General features: G+C 46.7%; 1 protein-coding gene across 2 annotated transcripts in view; it reads left to right on the forward strand.

Annotated features, from left to right (window-relative positions):
* LOC106587167 (neural-cadherin) overlaps positions 1 to 16959 on the forward strand; it is a 213223-nt gene that overhangs the window by 189290 nt on the left and 6974 nt on the right. Inside the window, exons 29-31 of one of the 2 annotated variants that reach the window (XM_045708388.2) lie at positions 7403 to 7667; positions 8345 to 8525; positions 9268 to 9512. In XM_045708388.2, the coding sequence (XP_045564344.2) occupies positions 7403 to 7667; positions 8345 to 8525; positions 9268 to 9512 (691 nt within the window). Of the gene's footprint in view, positions 1 to 6712; positions 7035 to 7402; positions 7668 to 8344; positions 8526 to 9267; positions 9513 to 16959 lie in introns of those variants that run through there. The other variant, XM_082969408.1, reaches the window with a different exon arrangement.

A 16959-nucleotide genomic window follows, 5' to 3' on the forward strand; every position in this document is an offset into this window, starting at 1 on the left:
TGACAATACATTTCACATGCTGTTGTGCAAATGGAATAGACAACAGGTGGAAATTATAGGCAATTAGCAAGACACCCCCAATAAAGGAGTGGTTCTGCAGGTGGGGACCACAGACCACTTCTCAGTTCCTATGCTTCCTGGCTGATGTTTTGGTCACTTTTGAATGCTGGCGGTGCTTTCACTCTAGTGGTAGCATGAAACGGAGTCTACAACCCACACAAGTGGCTCAGGTAGTGCAGTTCATCCAGGATGGCACATCAATGCAAGCTGTGGCAAGAAGGTTTGCTGTGTCTGTCAGCGTAGTGTCCAGAGCATGGAGGCGCTACCAGGAGACAGGCCAGTACATCAGGAGACGTGGAGGAGGCCGTAGGAGGGCAACAACCCAGCAGCAGGACCGCTACTAAAGCCTTTGTGCAAGGAGGAGCAGGAGGAGCACTGCCAGAGCCCTGCAAAATGACCTCCAGCAGGCCACAAATGTGCATGTGTCTGCTCAAACGGTCAGAAACAGACTCCATGAGGGTGGTATGAGGGCCCGATGTCCACAGGTGGGGGTTGTGCTTACAGCCCAACACCGTGCAGGACGTTTGGCATTTGCCAGAGAACACCAAGATTGGCAAATTCGCCACTGGCGCCCTGTGCTCTTCACAGATGAAAGCAGGTTCACACTGAGCATGTGACAGACATGACAGAGTCTGGAGATGCCGTGGAGAACGTTCTGCTGCCTGCAACATCCTCCAGCATGACCGGTTTGGCGGTGGGTCAGTCATGGTGTGGGGTGGCATTTCTTTGGGGGGCCGCACAGCCCTCCATGTGCTCGCCAGAGGTAGCCTGACTGCCATTAGGTACCGAGATGAGATCCTCAGACCCCTTGTGAGACCATATGCTGGTGCGGTTGGCCCTGGGTTCCTCCTAATGCAAGACAATGCTAGACGTCATGTGGCTGGAGTGTGTCAGCAGTTCCTGCAAGAGGAAGGCATTGATGCTATGGACTGGCCCGCCCATTCCCCAGACCTGAATCCAATTGAGCACATCTGGGACATCATGTCTCGCTCCATCCACCAACGCCACGTTGCACCACAGACTGTCCAGGAGTTGGCGGATGCTTTAGTCCAGGTCTGGGAGGAGATCCCTCAGGAGACCATCCGCCACCTCATCAGGAGCATGCCCAGGCGTTGTAGGGGGGTCATACAGGCACGTGGAGGCCACACACACTACTGAGCCTCATTTTGACTTGTTTTAATGACATTACATCAAAGTTGGATCAGCCTGTAGTGTGGTTTTCCACTTTAATTTTGAATGTGACTCCAAATCCAGACCTCCATGGGTTGATAAATTGGATTTCCATTGATTATTTTTGTGTGATTTTGTTGTCAGCACATTCAACTATGTAAAGAAAAAAGTATTTAATAAGAATATTTCTTTCATTCAGATCTAGGATGTGTTGTTTAAGTGTTCCCTTTATATTTTTGAGCAGTATATCTTCTCTTGACTCCCCTGTTTGTCTTTCTCTTCATATCTTCTCTTGACTCCCCCGTTTGTCTTTCTCTTCATATCTTCTCTTGACTCCCCCGTTTGTCTTTCTCTTCATATCTTCTCTTGACTCCCCTGTTTGTCTTTCTCTTTATATCTTCTCTTGACTCCCCTGTTTGTCTTTCTCTTTATATCTTCTCTTGACTCCCCTGTTTGTCTTTCTCTTTATATCTTCTCTTGACTCCCCTGTTTGTCTTTCTCTTTATATCTTCTCTTGACTCCCCCGTTTGCCTTTAAATCTCTGTTTCTCCCGACCATGGGAGCTCATAATATGCTTTTACGTGCCCATGAAATGTTTCTCATCATCCCAACGGTGTGATTGAGGTTAATCCTAACATTAGTGTCATCCGTTATGTATACTGCTGTTTTTACCACATTGTCTCTCATCCCCCTAACCTTCTCCATCATCCACATATCTTTAGTACAATGCCACAACGTGGGGAGTGGATTCATCACAGGAACATAAATGTCAGACGTTTTCTGTGTGCAGCGGGTGTGAAATGCACCAATTCAGGCAAACCTCCTCCGATATTAACCCCTAACAGATGTGCAACGTTATAGCACGGTGTTTTGCTTTCAATCAGCCCCTACATTTTCATGCGTTTCTCTTGGCTGAATGTACGCTGAGCGTGCGGAGGCTTTCAGAAGGAGCTTGAGATGCGCCTCACACTCCAAGGACTCCTTGTTTTTTAGGAAAAATAGCTTTTTTTTTTTTTTTCGCACCCACCTCACAGTGACGTGTTTAGATTGCCGATTGCAGCTTTTTGTTTTTCTCGCTGCTCTCCTCTACAAATCGCCACTGATTTAATTATCGGTATGCCATCAGACTGGCGTGCGGAGAGCGCTGAGATGTGGTGCTCCCTCTGGAGTGGCAGGTTAGAGATTTCATTAGCGCAGCTCACAGTGTCGACTCGTGTGGTTGAAGCCTCACAGTGGTAGCCCACTTCCTTTTTCATTCCCTCTGTCGTTTTCTTGTCCTCCGTCCTGATGGAGGGATGGAAGGAGCAGGTGGCTCCTGGGGGTTTCTTGGGAGAGAGGTGTCTCTGATATGCAAGGGGACCCACTGCCCAGCGGGTAGGCTAGCATTAACTTCCACTTCTAGCCCTGGTGATGGCATAGCAAGATAATAGGGGTGATAATTGCCATTTTAACATTGCTAACACCAATAAAACAACGAGGATGAGAAGCCTTGAGCAAAAGCCCTCCTCGCAATTAATACTCCTTGTCTGGTAGCCTGAATATAGACCCAGGAGCATATTGTACCGGTCACATGTCCTCTAGTCTCTCTCCCTATGCCTTGATGCCTTAGATTATGAGAGATGCACTGAATCCCACGTGTATCCAAGATCAGAAATGTTTCCGATTGTCTGACAGCTGTATGGTTTTCTCTCTCTCTGCCTACGCACTGTGTGTGAATGGGTAGGTAGCATGGATCAATGTACTATATAATGAGCGAGCTACTTCATTCAGCCAGCTGGGGGTTCTATAGAACGCTTTTGAAAGTAATAAAGAGGCTGCTGATCTGGAAGGACGTAGAGATAATATACTGTACACAGTGATAAGACAGAGTTTACATAAGCGATCACAGACTAATGCAGATTGGGGACAGAGCAGTGCTCTCCTGGTGCAGTAGAGGGAATAGCCAGCCACCCCGAACCTCCGTCCTCACCTGAGAGAGAGAGAGAGAGAGAGAGAGAGAGAGAGAGAGAGAGAGAGAGAGAGAGAGAGAGAGAGAGAGAGAGAGAGAGAGAGAGAGAGAGAGAGAGAGAGAGAGAGAGAGAGAGAGAGAGAGCATGAAGCAGAGCACATTCCCATTCAGCTTTAATTGGGGGGGGACATGAGGTGCCTCGGCAGCACTCGCTTAGTCTGGTAAAAGCGCCATCCCACTGAGGTCTGAAGATAATTAATAGTTCATTAGGAATCCTTGAAATAAGCAATGGTTCATAAGGGAAATGACCTTGGAGCCATCTTAGTGGAGCTCACTGCTTTTTCTCATGCATCCGAGCCAGCTGATGGGGTGGTGTACAGGAGGTGAGCAGTTCAGTTCAGTTTTAGCCTTTTAGCTTGCGGGGGAGGAGTAAAGGTTGAGGTATACGTGAGAAACCCTGCCCCCATCTCCTCTCTTTCTGCTCGTCTCAAATTCTGTTTACGTCGACATCAGCGGCGGAGTAAAATGGAGCGTTTGCAAATTATGCTCAGTGGGAGCCTCGCAGGATTTATTTATTTATTTTTTTTAAATGAAGGCTGCTTCTCACCATATCAATGGCCGTAGACTAACACTCGCCTCGGTTTGGATCTGTGTGCCTGGCTGCAAATAAACCATTTGTCTTCAATGAATATTGCGCTGTGAAAGTCAAGTGATTAGCATTCGAGCCAGGCTGAAATGGAATCGTTTTCTTTTCAAGATTTGAGGATAGAGAGAAGCTTGTTGCATAAAAAAAAAATGTCTGTTTCATTTCATTGGTATATCCTGCTTTCTAATGAAAACTGTCAGGCTTGGTGGATCCTGGGTAATAAAGGTGAGCTTCAACAGAAGACAAGATAAAGTTGGTCTCGTCATGTTGTTTTGTTGAGCTAGGATTTACCAGTGAGATTGGGACTGAGATCAATGGAGCTTGTTGTTGTTGTGAAACAGAGTGGAGAGAAAGAGAGAAAGAGAACGAGGGAGATAAGAACAAAGATAGGAATAGGCCAAAGGACTGAGAGACAGGTTGGTAGCGATATGGAGAGAGAGAGACAAAGAGAGAGAGAGAGACAGAGAGAGAGAGACAGAGAGAGAGAGACAGAGAGAGAGAGACAGAGACAGAGACAGAGAGAGAGACAGAGAGAGAGACAGAGAGAGACAGAGAGACAGAGACAGAGAGAGAGAGACATAGAGAGAGAGACAGAGACGCAGAGACAGAGACGCAGAGTTAGATGTAGATGCTAGAGAAAGGAAGTTCTTTGAAAATGTGAGCAGCCCAGAAAGTGATTGTATGTCATAGAGCCCAGATGACCCACCCTCTAGAGGAAAAGTTAAAAAGAGAGTTGCTGAATAAATGGAGGCGTATTGAATTCCCCAGGCCCTGGTGTTTCCAATTACGGGGGAGCTATGTTTAATTCAGTTAGTGTGTGGCAGGGTCTTATCAGAGCCAGCCCTCAATGGTTATACTGTTTCCTCATGGTCCCAGAGTCACAGAATCATCATCCTCCTGCCATTTTTCTTCCCTCTATCTCCGTCTTTTGTCTGCCCTCACATTCATGTCCTCTGCTTGTGTATCAGAAGAGCTATGTTGGTTTATTGAGTGGATTGTCCAACTGCTATTGGCTTTGTTTACTGCATGTCTACTGCATCTTAACTCTCTTGGTTGTTGTGTATAGGGGTTTGTTGGGGTGGACTTAAGAGGGGTCCCTGGAATCTTCAATGATGAAAAGTATTGACTCTCTTGTGATTCTATGCCAGCAGTAGTCTGAAGTCAATAACCCCTCTACCCTCTCCTCCAGATTTACCAGGACATTACATTACATTTACATTTAAGTAATTTAGCAGACACTCTTATCCAGAGCGACTTACAAAATGGTGCATTCACCTTATGATATCCAGTGGAACAACCACTTTACAATAGTGCATATAAATCTTTTAAGGGGGGGGGGGGGTTAGAAGGATTACTTTATCCTATCCTAGGTATTCCTTAAAGAGGTGGGGTTTCAGGTGTCTCCGGAAGGTGGTGATTGACTCCGCTGTCCTGGCGTCGTGAGGGAGCTTGTTCCACCATTGGGGTGCCAGAGCAGCGAACAGTTTTGACTGGGCTGAGCGGGAACTGTGCTTCCTCAGAGGTAGGGAGGCCAGCAGGCCAGTGGTGGATGAACGCAGTGCCCTTGTTTGGGTGTAGGGCCTGATCAGAGCCTGAAGGTATGGAGGTGCCGTTCCCTTCACAGCTCCGTAGGCAATCACCATGGTCTTGTAGCGGATGCGAGCTTCAACTGGAAGCCAGTGGAGAGAGCGGAGGAGCGGGGTGACGTGAGAGAACTTGGGAAGGTTGAACACCAGACGGGCTGCGGCGTTCTGGATGAGTTGTAGGGGTTTAATGGCACAGGCAGGGAGCCCAGCCAACAGCGAGTTGCAGTAATCCAGACGGGAGATGACAAGTGCCTGGATTAGGACCTGCGCCGCTTCCTGTGTGAGGCAGGGTCGTACTCTGCGAATGTTGTAGAGCATGAACCTACAGGATCGGGTCACCGCCTTGATGTTAGTGGAGAACGACAGGGTGTTGTCCAGGATCACGCCAAGGTTCTTAGCACTCTGGGAGGAGGACACAAGGGAGTTGTCAACCGTGATGGCGAGATCATGGAACGGGCAGTCCTTCCCCGGGAGGAAGAGCAGCTCCGTCTTGCCGAGGTTCAGCTTGAGCTGGTGATCCGTCATCCACACTGATATGTCTGACAGACATGCAGAGATGCGATTCGCCGCCTGGTTATCAGAAGGGGGAAAAGGAGAAGATTAATTGTGTGTCGTCTGCATAGCAATGATAGGAGAGACCATGTGAGGATATGACAGAGCCAAGTGACTTGGTGTATAGCGAGAATAGGAGAGGGCCTAGAACAGAGCCCTGGGGGACACCAGTGGTGAGAGCGCATGGTGCGGAGACAGATTCTCGCCACGCCACCTGGTAGGAGCGACCTGTCAGGTAGGACGCAATCCAAGCGTGGGCCGCGCCGGAGATGCCCAACTCGGAGAGGGTGGAGAGGAGGATCTGATGGTTCACAGTATCAAAGGCAGCAGATAGGTCTAGAAGGATGAGAGCAGAGGAGAGAGAGTTAGCTTTAGCAGTGCGGTGAGCCTCCATGACACAGAGAAGAGCAGTCTCAGTTGAATGCCCAGTCTTGAAACCTGACTGATTAGGATCAAGAAGGTCATTCTGAGAGAGATAGCAGGAGAGCTGGCCAAGGACGGCACGTTCAAGAGTTTTGGAGAGAAAAGAAAGAAGGGATACTGGTCTGTAGTTGTTGACATCGGAGGGATCGAGTGTAGGTTTTTTCAGAAGGGGTGCAACTCTCGCTCTCTTGAAGACGGAAGGGACGTAGCCAGCGGTCAAGGATGAGTTGATGAGCGAGGTGAGGAAGGGGAGAAGGTCTCCGGAAATGGTCTGGAGAAGAGAGGACCTACTGTCCTACTGCTATAACTCTCTCTCCTCTCCTCCAGATCTACCAGGGCCTACTGTCTGTCTTCTATAACTCTCTCCTCTCCTCCAGCTCTACCAGGGCCTACTGTCTGTCTTCTATAACTCTCTCCTCCAGATCTACCAGGGCCTACTGTCTGTCTTCTATAACTCTCTCCTCTCCTCCAGATCTACCAGGGCCTACTGTCTGTCTTCTATAACTTTCTCCTCCAGATCTACCAGGGCCTACTGTCTGTCTTCTATAACTCTCTCCTCTCCTCCAGATCTACCAGGGCCTACTGTCTGTCTTCTATAACTCTCTCCTCTCCTCCAGATCTACCAGGGCCTACTGTCTGTCTTCTATAACTCTCTCCTGTCCTCCAGATCTACCAGGGCCTACTGTCTGTCTTCTATAACTCTCTCCTCTCCTCCAGATCTACCAGGGCCTACTGTCTGTCTTCTATAACTCTCTCCTCTCCTCTAGATCTACCAGGGCCTACTGTCTGTCTTCTATAACTCTCTCCTCTCCTCCAGATCTACCAGGGCCTACTGTCTGTCTTCTATAACTCTCTCCTCTCCTCCAGATCTACCAGGGCCTACTGTCTGTCTTCTATAACTCTCTCCTCTCCTCCAGATCTACCAGGGCCTACTGTCTGTCTTCTATAACTCTCTCCTCTCCTCCAGATCTACCAGGGCCTACTGTCTGTCTTCTATAACTCTCTCCTCTCCTCCAGATCTACCAGGGCCTACTGTCTGTCTTCTATAACCTGGGAGACGGAGACTACAACCTGACACTGCCCTCCTATCGCCTGGACAATGGCGAGTGGCACGAGGTCTACCTGGATCGCCACGACAACGAGCTGACCCTGCGTCTGGATGGGGGCGGGGGCAGACGGGAGGCCAGCACGGCTCCAGGCCGGAGCCGAGAGATCATCACCGACCCAACAGTGGTGATGCTGGGAAACGTCTTCCCCTCAGGCTCCAACAAGAGCTTCCAGGGTGAGAAGACTGCAGGGAATGGGACATGATGGGAAAGAGCTAGGCTGGGCGTGCGAGGCAGACAGTTAGTGACAGATGGAGAACAGAGCTTTCTAAAGTGCAGCCAGAATTAGGGGCTTTATCAATTCATAATCCGCTTTTTAGTGAGATTACAAAGTATTGTATTGCCGATTATAAATGATTCATATGACTGGTGAATAAATCATTCACACAAATGCATCTTTAGAGTTACGGGATGATGGCTGCCCTAGGGGAGGTTAGTATGAGATGGATAAAGTGTGAGGCGGCTATGAGAGTGTGCAGTGCAGTGCTCTGCAGTGCTGTGGATATGGCATGTGACATGCAGGGAGAGAGACAGTAGAATGTGCAAATACAAGGGTGGTCAACCAGCTTTGCCTCAGGCAGAAACAGACAGTTTGCGTGTTTATTAAATGGACTTTAAAAGCCTTTTCCCTGAAAGACTAGTGTGTAAGCGTGTCAGACCATGGCAAAGAAAGTAAATGGTGTGTGTGTGTGTGTGTGTGTGTGTGTGTGTGTGTGTGTGTGTGTGTGTGTGTGTGTGTGTGTGTGTGTGTGTGTGTGTGTGTGTGTGTGTGTGTGTGTGTGTGTGTGTGTGTGTGTGTGTGTGTGTGTGTGTGTGTGCTTGATTATCATTCTGTCCTCTCCTCTCGCTTAAGGTTGCATGCGGGACCTGAGGCTGAACGGTCGATACGTACCTCTGGATGGTCAGTCCAGAGACGGGGTCTCTGTGGTCAGCTCCCAGGGGCTCTCCGTGGGCTGCTCCTCTGACTCCTGCAAGAGGAACCAGTGTAGCCCCCCCTTCACCTGCGTTGACCTCTGGAGAGTCCATGAGTGCAGGTACGCACAATCGGACACAATTAGCAAATCTCTATATCTTATGCAAACACACTGAGACCCTCTCGGTCTTCTTCAAGGACTACAGCCTCAGAAGCCAGTGGCTCATTCTCTCGCAGCCTTTAATCTTAGACAAACATCCCCTCATCCCCCATCAGTCAAAGAGGGACAGCGCAGGGGGCCTGGAAAAACCTGTCCCTTTGATACACCTCAGTCCTGCGGGGCTGACTGTAAACATGCCTGAGTCAAATGTTGACAGGCAGTGTGTGGGCAGATATTTGACTCAGGCCCGCTGTTCTAGCTCCTCTCTCTGATCCTGGTAATGGTGGTGATTTTAAGAGGCTGTAGAAAGACACAGGGATATGTTGTTTTTCAACAGCCTGCAGGCTGCTCATCCTCACTGCTGCTCGTCAGCCTGGTTAATGCTCGGTGTGAGTTCTGCAGGAGTCCAACTGGTTTCACATCATACGTGTGTACGCCGATGTGTGTCTCTGTGTATGGGCGTATCTGAATCACAGAGCAACCACACCGTAACATTTGTTTCACAGAAGGAGAAACAAGATACAGGTAACATGGAAAAGAGTCTAAGTCATGTGTAACTATTTCATTGAGATTGATTTTGACCAATGCATTGTGTTATCCTCAGAACACAGTGGAGGACCAAAACAGAAGCAGGAAATCAGAAAACCTCTGTTTTATCTCTCTCTTTGTCTCCTCTTGTTCCTCCCTCCATCTTTTTTTTTAGATGTCCCCCTGGCCACATGGTGAAGGTGAACGACACTGGAAAGTTCTGCGTCTACACCCTGTGTGCCAGTCGGCCGTGCCACCGGGGCACCTGCGTGGCACAGTCGCCCTCCACGTTCACGTGCCACTGCCCCGAGGGCTACCGGGGGCGCCACTGCGAGGTGGCGCTGGCCATCTACCGAGACGACGTGGGCCTGAGCTTCAGCTCCCTGTTCGCCATTTGCATCTGCTTCATGGCTCTGCTAGGTAGCTATACCAACTACTGCCTGCTCTGGCTCTGGTGACTGACCGCCCCACCTGCCTGCGTGTCGCCTGTCTGTCTGTCTGTCTGTCTGTCTGTCTGTCTGTCTGTCTGTCTGTCTGTCTGTCTGTCTGTCTGTCTGTCTGTCTGTCTGTCTGTCTGTCTGTCTGTCTGTCTGTCTGTCTGTCTGTCTGTCTGTCTGTCTGTCTGGTCTGGTCTGTCTGTCTCATCTCCATGGTAACACTGGACATCAAATCCTCCCCTTTTTTGCTCTTCTCCCCGTCCCATTCAACCTCTTGTCGTGACCATCTCCCCTACCGTTCTATCAGCTGAAGTAGAGCACTGTGCTGGAAGTCCAGGTCTAGTAGAAATTGCCTGAGTCAAACAATGATAGTGTGTGGGCAGCGTATGGACCATGCTATGGTAGCAAGGTACAGCTTATAATCTAGTTATAACAGGCAGTGCAAATGAGTCCCTTTTGACCTTTGACCAGTACTCACCTTGATATGTGCCTTTTGGTCAATCTAGTGTTAGCCAGTCATAGTCAGTCACTAGATCAGGTGTTAATGTGTTGGCCGTCTCCCGCTGTCCTCCCCTCTACCCTCATTGACGTCATCCCGTCAGTAGATGATGCCTGGCCATTCTTTAAAAGTGCCTTCCTCACCATTTTAAATAAGCATGCCCCGTTCAAAAATGTTGAACTAGGAATAGATATAGTCCTTGGTTCACTCCAGACCTGTCTGCCCTTGACCAGCACAAAAACATCCTGTGGCGTTCTGCATTAGAATCGAATAGCCCCCCGTGATATGCAACTTTTCAGGGAAGTTAGGAACAAATATACACAGGCAGTTAGGAAAGCTAAGGCTAGCTTTTTCAAACAGAAATTTGCATCCTGTAGTACTAACTCCAAAAAGTTCTGTGACACTGTAAAGTCCATGGAGAATAAGAGCACCTCCTCTCAGCTGCCCACTGCTCTGAGGCTAGGAAGCACTGTTACCACCGATAAATCCACTATAATTGAACATTTCAATAAGCATTTCTCTATGGCTGGCCATGCTTTCCACCTGGCTACCCCTACCCCGGTCAACTGCCCGGCACCCTCCACAGCAACCCGCCAAAGCCCCCACCATTTCTCCTTCACCCAAATCCAGATAGCGTATGTTCTGAAAGAGCTGCAAAATCTGGACCCCTACAAATCAGCCGGGCTAGACAATCTGGACCCTCTCTTTCTAAAATTATCTGCCGAAATTGTTGCAACCCCTATTACTAGCCTGTTCAACCTCTCTTTCGTATCGTCTGAGATTCCCAAAGATTGGAAAGCTGCCGCGGTCATCCCCCTCTTCAAAGGGGGTGACACTCTAGACCCAAACTGCTACAGACCTATATCTATCCTACCCTGTCTTTCTAAGGTCTTCAAAAGTGAAGTTAACAAACAGATTACAGACCATTTCGAATCCCACCGTACCTTCTCCGCTATGCAATCTGGTTTCAGAGCTGGTCATTGGTGCACCTCAGCCACGCTCAAGGTCCAAAACGACATCATAACCGCCATCGATAAGAGACATTACTGTGCAGCCGTATTCATCGACCTGGCCAAGGCTTTCAACTCTGTCAATCACCGCATTCTTATTGGCAGACTCGACAGCCTTGGTTTCTCAAATGATTGCCTCGCCTGGTTTACCAACTACTTCTCTGATAGAGTTCAGTGTGTCAAATCGGAGGGCTTGTTGTCTGGACCTCTGGCAGTCTCTATGGGGGTGCCACAGGGTTCAATTCTCGGGCCGACTCGCTTCTCTGTATACATCAATGATGTCGCTCTTGCTGCTGGTGATTCTCTGATCCACCTGTACGCAGACGACACCATTCTGTATACTTCTGGCCCCTCTTTGGACACTGTGTTAACTAACCTCCAGACGAGCTTCAATGCCATACAACTCTCCTTCCGTGGCCTCCAACTGCTCTTAACCGCAAGTAAAACAAAATGCATGCTATTCAATCAATCACTGCCCGCACCTGCTCGCCCGTCCAGCATCACTACTCTGGACGGCTCTGACTTAGAATACGTGGACAACTACAAATACCTAGGTGTCTGGTTAGACTGTAAACTCTCCTTCCAGACTCACATTAAGCATCTCCAATCCAAAATTAAATCTAGAATCGGTTTCCTAAATCGCAACAAAGCATCCTTCACTCATGCTGCCAAACTTACCCCCGTAAAACTGACCATCCTACCGATCCTCGACTTCGGTGATGTCGTCTGTAAAATAGCCTCCAACACTCTACTCAACAAATTGGATGCAGTCTATCACAGTGCCATCCGTTTTGTCACCAAAGCCCCATACACTACCCACGACTGCGACCTGTACGCTCTCGTTGGCTGGCCCTCGCTTCATACTCGTCGCCAAACCCACTGGCTCCAGGTCATCTACAAGTCTCTGCTCGGTAATGCCCCGCCTTATCTCAGCTCACTGATCACCGTAGCAGCACCCACACGTAGCACGCGCTCCAGCAGGTATATCTCACTGGTCACCCCCAAAGCCAATTCCTCCTTTGGTCGTCTTTCCTTCCAGTTCTCTGCTGCCAATGACTGGAACGAACTGCAAAAATCTCTGAAGCTAGAGACTCATATCTCCCTCACTAGCTTTAAGCACCAGCTGTCAGAGCAGCTCACAGATCACTGCACCTGTACATAACCCATCTGTTAACAGCCCATCTACCTACCTCATCCCCATACTGTATTTATTTATTTATTTATTTATTTATCTTGCTCCTTTGCACCCCAGTATCTCTACTTGCACATCCATCTTCTGCACATCTACTATTCCAGTGTTTAATTGCTATATTGTAATTACTTCGCCACCATGGCCTATTTATTGCCTTAACTCCCCGATCTTACCTCATTTGCACTCACTGTATATAGACTTCTTGTTTTCTTTTGTTCTACTGTATTATTGACTGTATGTTTTGTTTATTCCATGTGTAACACTGTGTTGTTGTATGTGTCGAATTGCTATGCTTTATTTTGGCCAGGTCGCAGTTGCAAATGAGAACTTGTTCTCAACTAGCCTACCTGGTTAACTTCTATGGGCTAGGTGGGACGCTAGCCAGTGAACACAGCCAGTGAACAGCTGCGGGACACAGCCAGTGAAATATCAGGGCGGAAAATTCAGAAACAACAAAATGTCATAATTCAACTTTCTCAAACATACAACTATTTTACACCATTTTAAAGATAAACTTCTCGTTAATCTAACCACATTGTCCGATTTCAAAAAGGCTTTACAGCGAAAGCAAAACATTCGATTATGTTAGGAGAGTACATAGACAAAAATAATCACACAGCCATTTTCCAAGCAAGAACATGTGTCAATAAAACCCAAAACACAGCTAAATGAAGCACTAACCTTTGACGATCTTCATCAGATGACACTCCTAGGACATTATGTTACACAATACATGTATGTTTTGTTCGATAAAGTTCATATTTATATCCAAAAACAGCATTTTACATTGGCACGTGATGTTCAGAAAATGTATTCCCACCAAAACGTCTGGTGAATGTGCACATCAATTTACAAAAATACTCATCATAAACGTTGACAAAATATATAACAATTAATTTAAGAATTATAGATAGACTACCCCTGGATGCAACCGCTGTGTCAGATTTTAAAATAGCTTTACGGAGAAAGCACATTTTTCAATATTCTGAGTACATAGCTCAGCCATCACGGCGAGCTATTCAGACACCTGCCAAGTTCGTGGCAACCTAAACTCAGAATTAGTATTAGAAATATTCTCTTACCTTTGCTTATCTTCATCAGAATGCACTGCCAGGACTGCTACTTCCACAGGAAATGTTGTTTTTGTTCGAAATAATCCATATTTATGTACAAATACCTCCGTTTTGTTCGTGCGTACATATCACTTATCCAAAGGCATAACACGCGAGCGCGGAACGAGAGACGAAAAGTCTAAATGTTCCATTACCGTACTTAGAAGCATGTCAAACGTTGTTTAAAATCAATCTTTATGGTATTTTTTACGTAAAATTGCGATAATATTCCAACCTGACAATAGCATATTCATTCAAGAAGAAAAAGAAGGAGGGGCGCGCTCGCGGGACCGAGCATATCCAATCCCTTTGTTGCCAGGCAGTCCACTCAGAAACTGAGCTCCTATTATCCGCCCAGTGACAGGAAAATGCTCAAACCACTTTCTGAAGGCTTTAGACAGCCAATGGAAGCCTTAGGAAGTGCAACGTCCCCCACAGACACTGTAGTTCCGATAGAGAATCAAAAGAAGAACTACAATTATCAGACTTTCCACTTCCTGCTCTGGAATTTTCTCAGGTTTTTGCCTGCCATGTGAGTTCTGTTATACTCACAGACACCATTCAAACAGTTTTAGAAACTTCAGAGTGTTTTCTATCCAAATCTACTAATAATATGCATATTCTAGTTTCTGGGCCAGAGTAGTAACCTGTTTAAATTGGGTATGTTTTTCATCCGGCCGTGAAAATACTGCCCCCTAGCCCAGACAGGTTAAATAAAGGTAAAACATTTTTTTTTTAAATAAAACAAAAATCTGCTTCAGCCGTCGCTCCAAGCAGACCAAAAAAACGATTGCTAAGCTCAAAATGATAATTTCCCCTCTCGTACCTTTGCTTAATTTTAAAGGCAACATGACCTTGATCATCCACAGCCACTGTTGCTTTTTAAGTGTTCATTACTTGATTTGTAGGCGCACAATGTGCTGTTTACCGAAGCCCAAAGAAATTGAGATCAATGCACTAGGGCTTTGGATAGAATTTCAATCGGCCAAGCATTCCACGCACAGAAACTTAAGTATCAAGAGATTTTCTTCCCAGCTGCATTCAATCCAGTTTGTTTGGAGTCAATCCAAGCAGTTGAATAACTGGGAGAGTAAAGGGCTCTGGGTCTCTTGACATTAAGCTGAACAAAAAGCATCTCATTCTGAGGCTTCCTTTTCTTAACGGCTAATAGGTTTATGGCACGATGCGAACGCTATACGCCTCCACCTCCTCACCCACTCCAATTCCTCCTCTCACCCACTTCTCTCCTCCGCTGGACGCAGAAGGAACCTTTCCCATCTCTCACACATTCTCGGCTAGCTACTGTACAGCTGTGAGGAAATAGCAAGAGGCCTACTCCTCTTGTCCGAAAAGTAGATCTCAGTAAAGCTTTCCAGAACTATACTGGAGAGGGAAAAATTGTATCTGTGAAAATTACCCAATGTTCAGTTTTGCTGTCATAGACTAAAAGCTGAAATATTTTTGTTGGGAATAAGCTGTGCCTTTTGACTGCAGTATGTAGGTGTTTGTAGGAGGGCGGTGTTAGGCTCCGTTAAAGGGTCCAGCTTTTAGGTCTTGCTTGTTAGATCAATGATCAATGTGTAAATAAAGATGAGCGTGTTGCCCAGTGCACCCCCCCCCCCCCCCCCCCCACACAATTTGAATAGCCAATAATGCCTTGTTTTTTGCAGACTTGCAGCCTCTCCTCTGGCTATGTTTGTTTGTATGTCTCAGTATGCCCTTTAGCCATTCAGCGGGCTCTAACCTATGACTACAGGAGCTTATGCTCTGGCTTTACACCACTGTGCCAGAGGGCTCGTCATGGGCACTATCAACGATTACTGTAGAATGACGTCATCTATTGCATGAGTATGGTCTGTTAGTCTGCAGATGTTTCAAGGTTGTCCAGTGACCTCAAGGATAAGAGACAAATGCAAAAGGCACAGGTGTCCACAATGTCCAGAAGTAGGAATTTACAGTAAGAACCCCCCTACGTGGTGGAATGTACAGAATAAAACCCTGTTTGACTCCATAGTAGGGGTAGTTGATTGGGTAACATGCTGTGGTTGCCAGCCTAACCTCTCCATCCGTGAGAAGAGCCTAGCTACCCATGGAGATGGACTGCTTGGGCTGAGTGGTGCCAGGCTCTGTTTGGTGGTTGCGTATCCGTGAACACACTCAGGGTTGCTGATGTGGAAGTGAATTGACGAGCAGTGTCTTACTGCTTCCTCTCCTCACGCCAGGGCTCCTTATAAAAACACAGTGAGTCAGAACTCTGAATTGAGAGGGAGATATGGAGAGGCCTCACACACATCATCCTATTAACGGTAATTAAACCAGATTGCACCTCGAATCGCTATACTAGAAACACAATGTGCATGGCTATCCACACAATACGATGCACACAGCGTCTTATCTGAAATAGAGAGATTGATGTACTTGTCAATTTATTTTATTGAATGAAATGGTATAGCAAGACACATCACCAACTGCTACCTGAATCCCTTAGTAAGACATTTCTAAGCATTTTTTTGTGAGAGTGTATTTTACTCAGCGGCATCCCCAAATGGTTAAGTCAGTGCGAGGATAAAAAAAAAAAGAAGAGAGGTCAGGGCTGAAATCAGTGAACCAACAAGTGGTCCTGTTTATGCCACTGCCAAATAGCGCAGTTGAATCTGCTTGTGCGCTCTCACCAGTCACATGTGCGCTCTCACCAGCCTGCTCGTTATGGCGCACACCTGTCACCTTCGTTACCATCAGCGCATTATGACACTCACCTGGACTCCATCACCTCCTTGATTTACCTGCCCTATGTATATCACTCCCTTTGGTTCCTTCCCCAGGCGTTATTGTTTCTGTTCCAGTGTTAAGTCTGTGCGTTGTTTGTGTTTTTTGTTTGATGTGGCATTTATTTATTTTATTAAAACACTCACTCCCTGAGCATGCTTCCCGACTCTCAGCGCACATCGTTACACTGCTAGTCTCCTCAAATGTCCCCATGTATGGTGTATAGAATTACATTTTTTTTAATGAATATATAAATATGTTGGACGAACGTTAGAGTAGAGCGCTACTATTTCATGTACTTTTGAAATGACTGAGTTACAAGCATCCTTTTATCACTCTGTAAAGCTCTGTGCCATAGGATATTTTAATCACATTTATAATAAAACACTATTCTCAAAACCCGTTTTGTCTTCATAATTTGTTTTCCATACTCATATCCTCGTCTTTCTCTCTCATTTCCATTGTTCTGATTCAACCTTTGTTCTTAAGGTTTATTTGTCTTTAATCAGTAACGTTTATGTTGTATCTTCTTCCTACTTTGTTACTGAAACGGCTTGTTGACTGATGTCTGCATAATTTATATTATTTGTCCAATAATTCACAGTAAACCTGTTATTGACTAATTGTAAAATGTATTGGTCTCTAGCAAGACACCACATCAATTGTCCATCATTAAGCTATAGGGATACAGAGAGAATGTTTTGGTTTCTAACTACACTGGTGCTGAGTGTTGTCTACCAGCTGTGTGTGTAACAACAGGTTCTAAGAGACTGTAAATCTGGCAGGTGAGGCTACACACTGAAAATTCATAGTTGAAAGGAATGGAACAGCTTGGCTTTCCACTATTTCAA

Source organism: Salmo salar, chromosome 26, assembly GCF_965601325.2.
Source record: "Salmo salar chromosome 26, fSalSal1, whole genome shotgun sequence".
Lineage (NCBI taxonomy): Eukaryota > Metazoa > Chordata > Actinopteri > Salmoniformes > Salmonidae > Salmo > Salmo salar.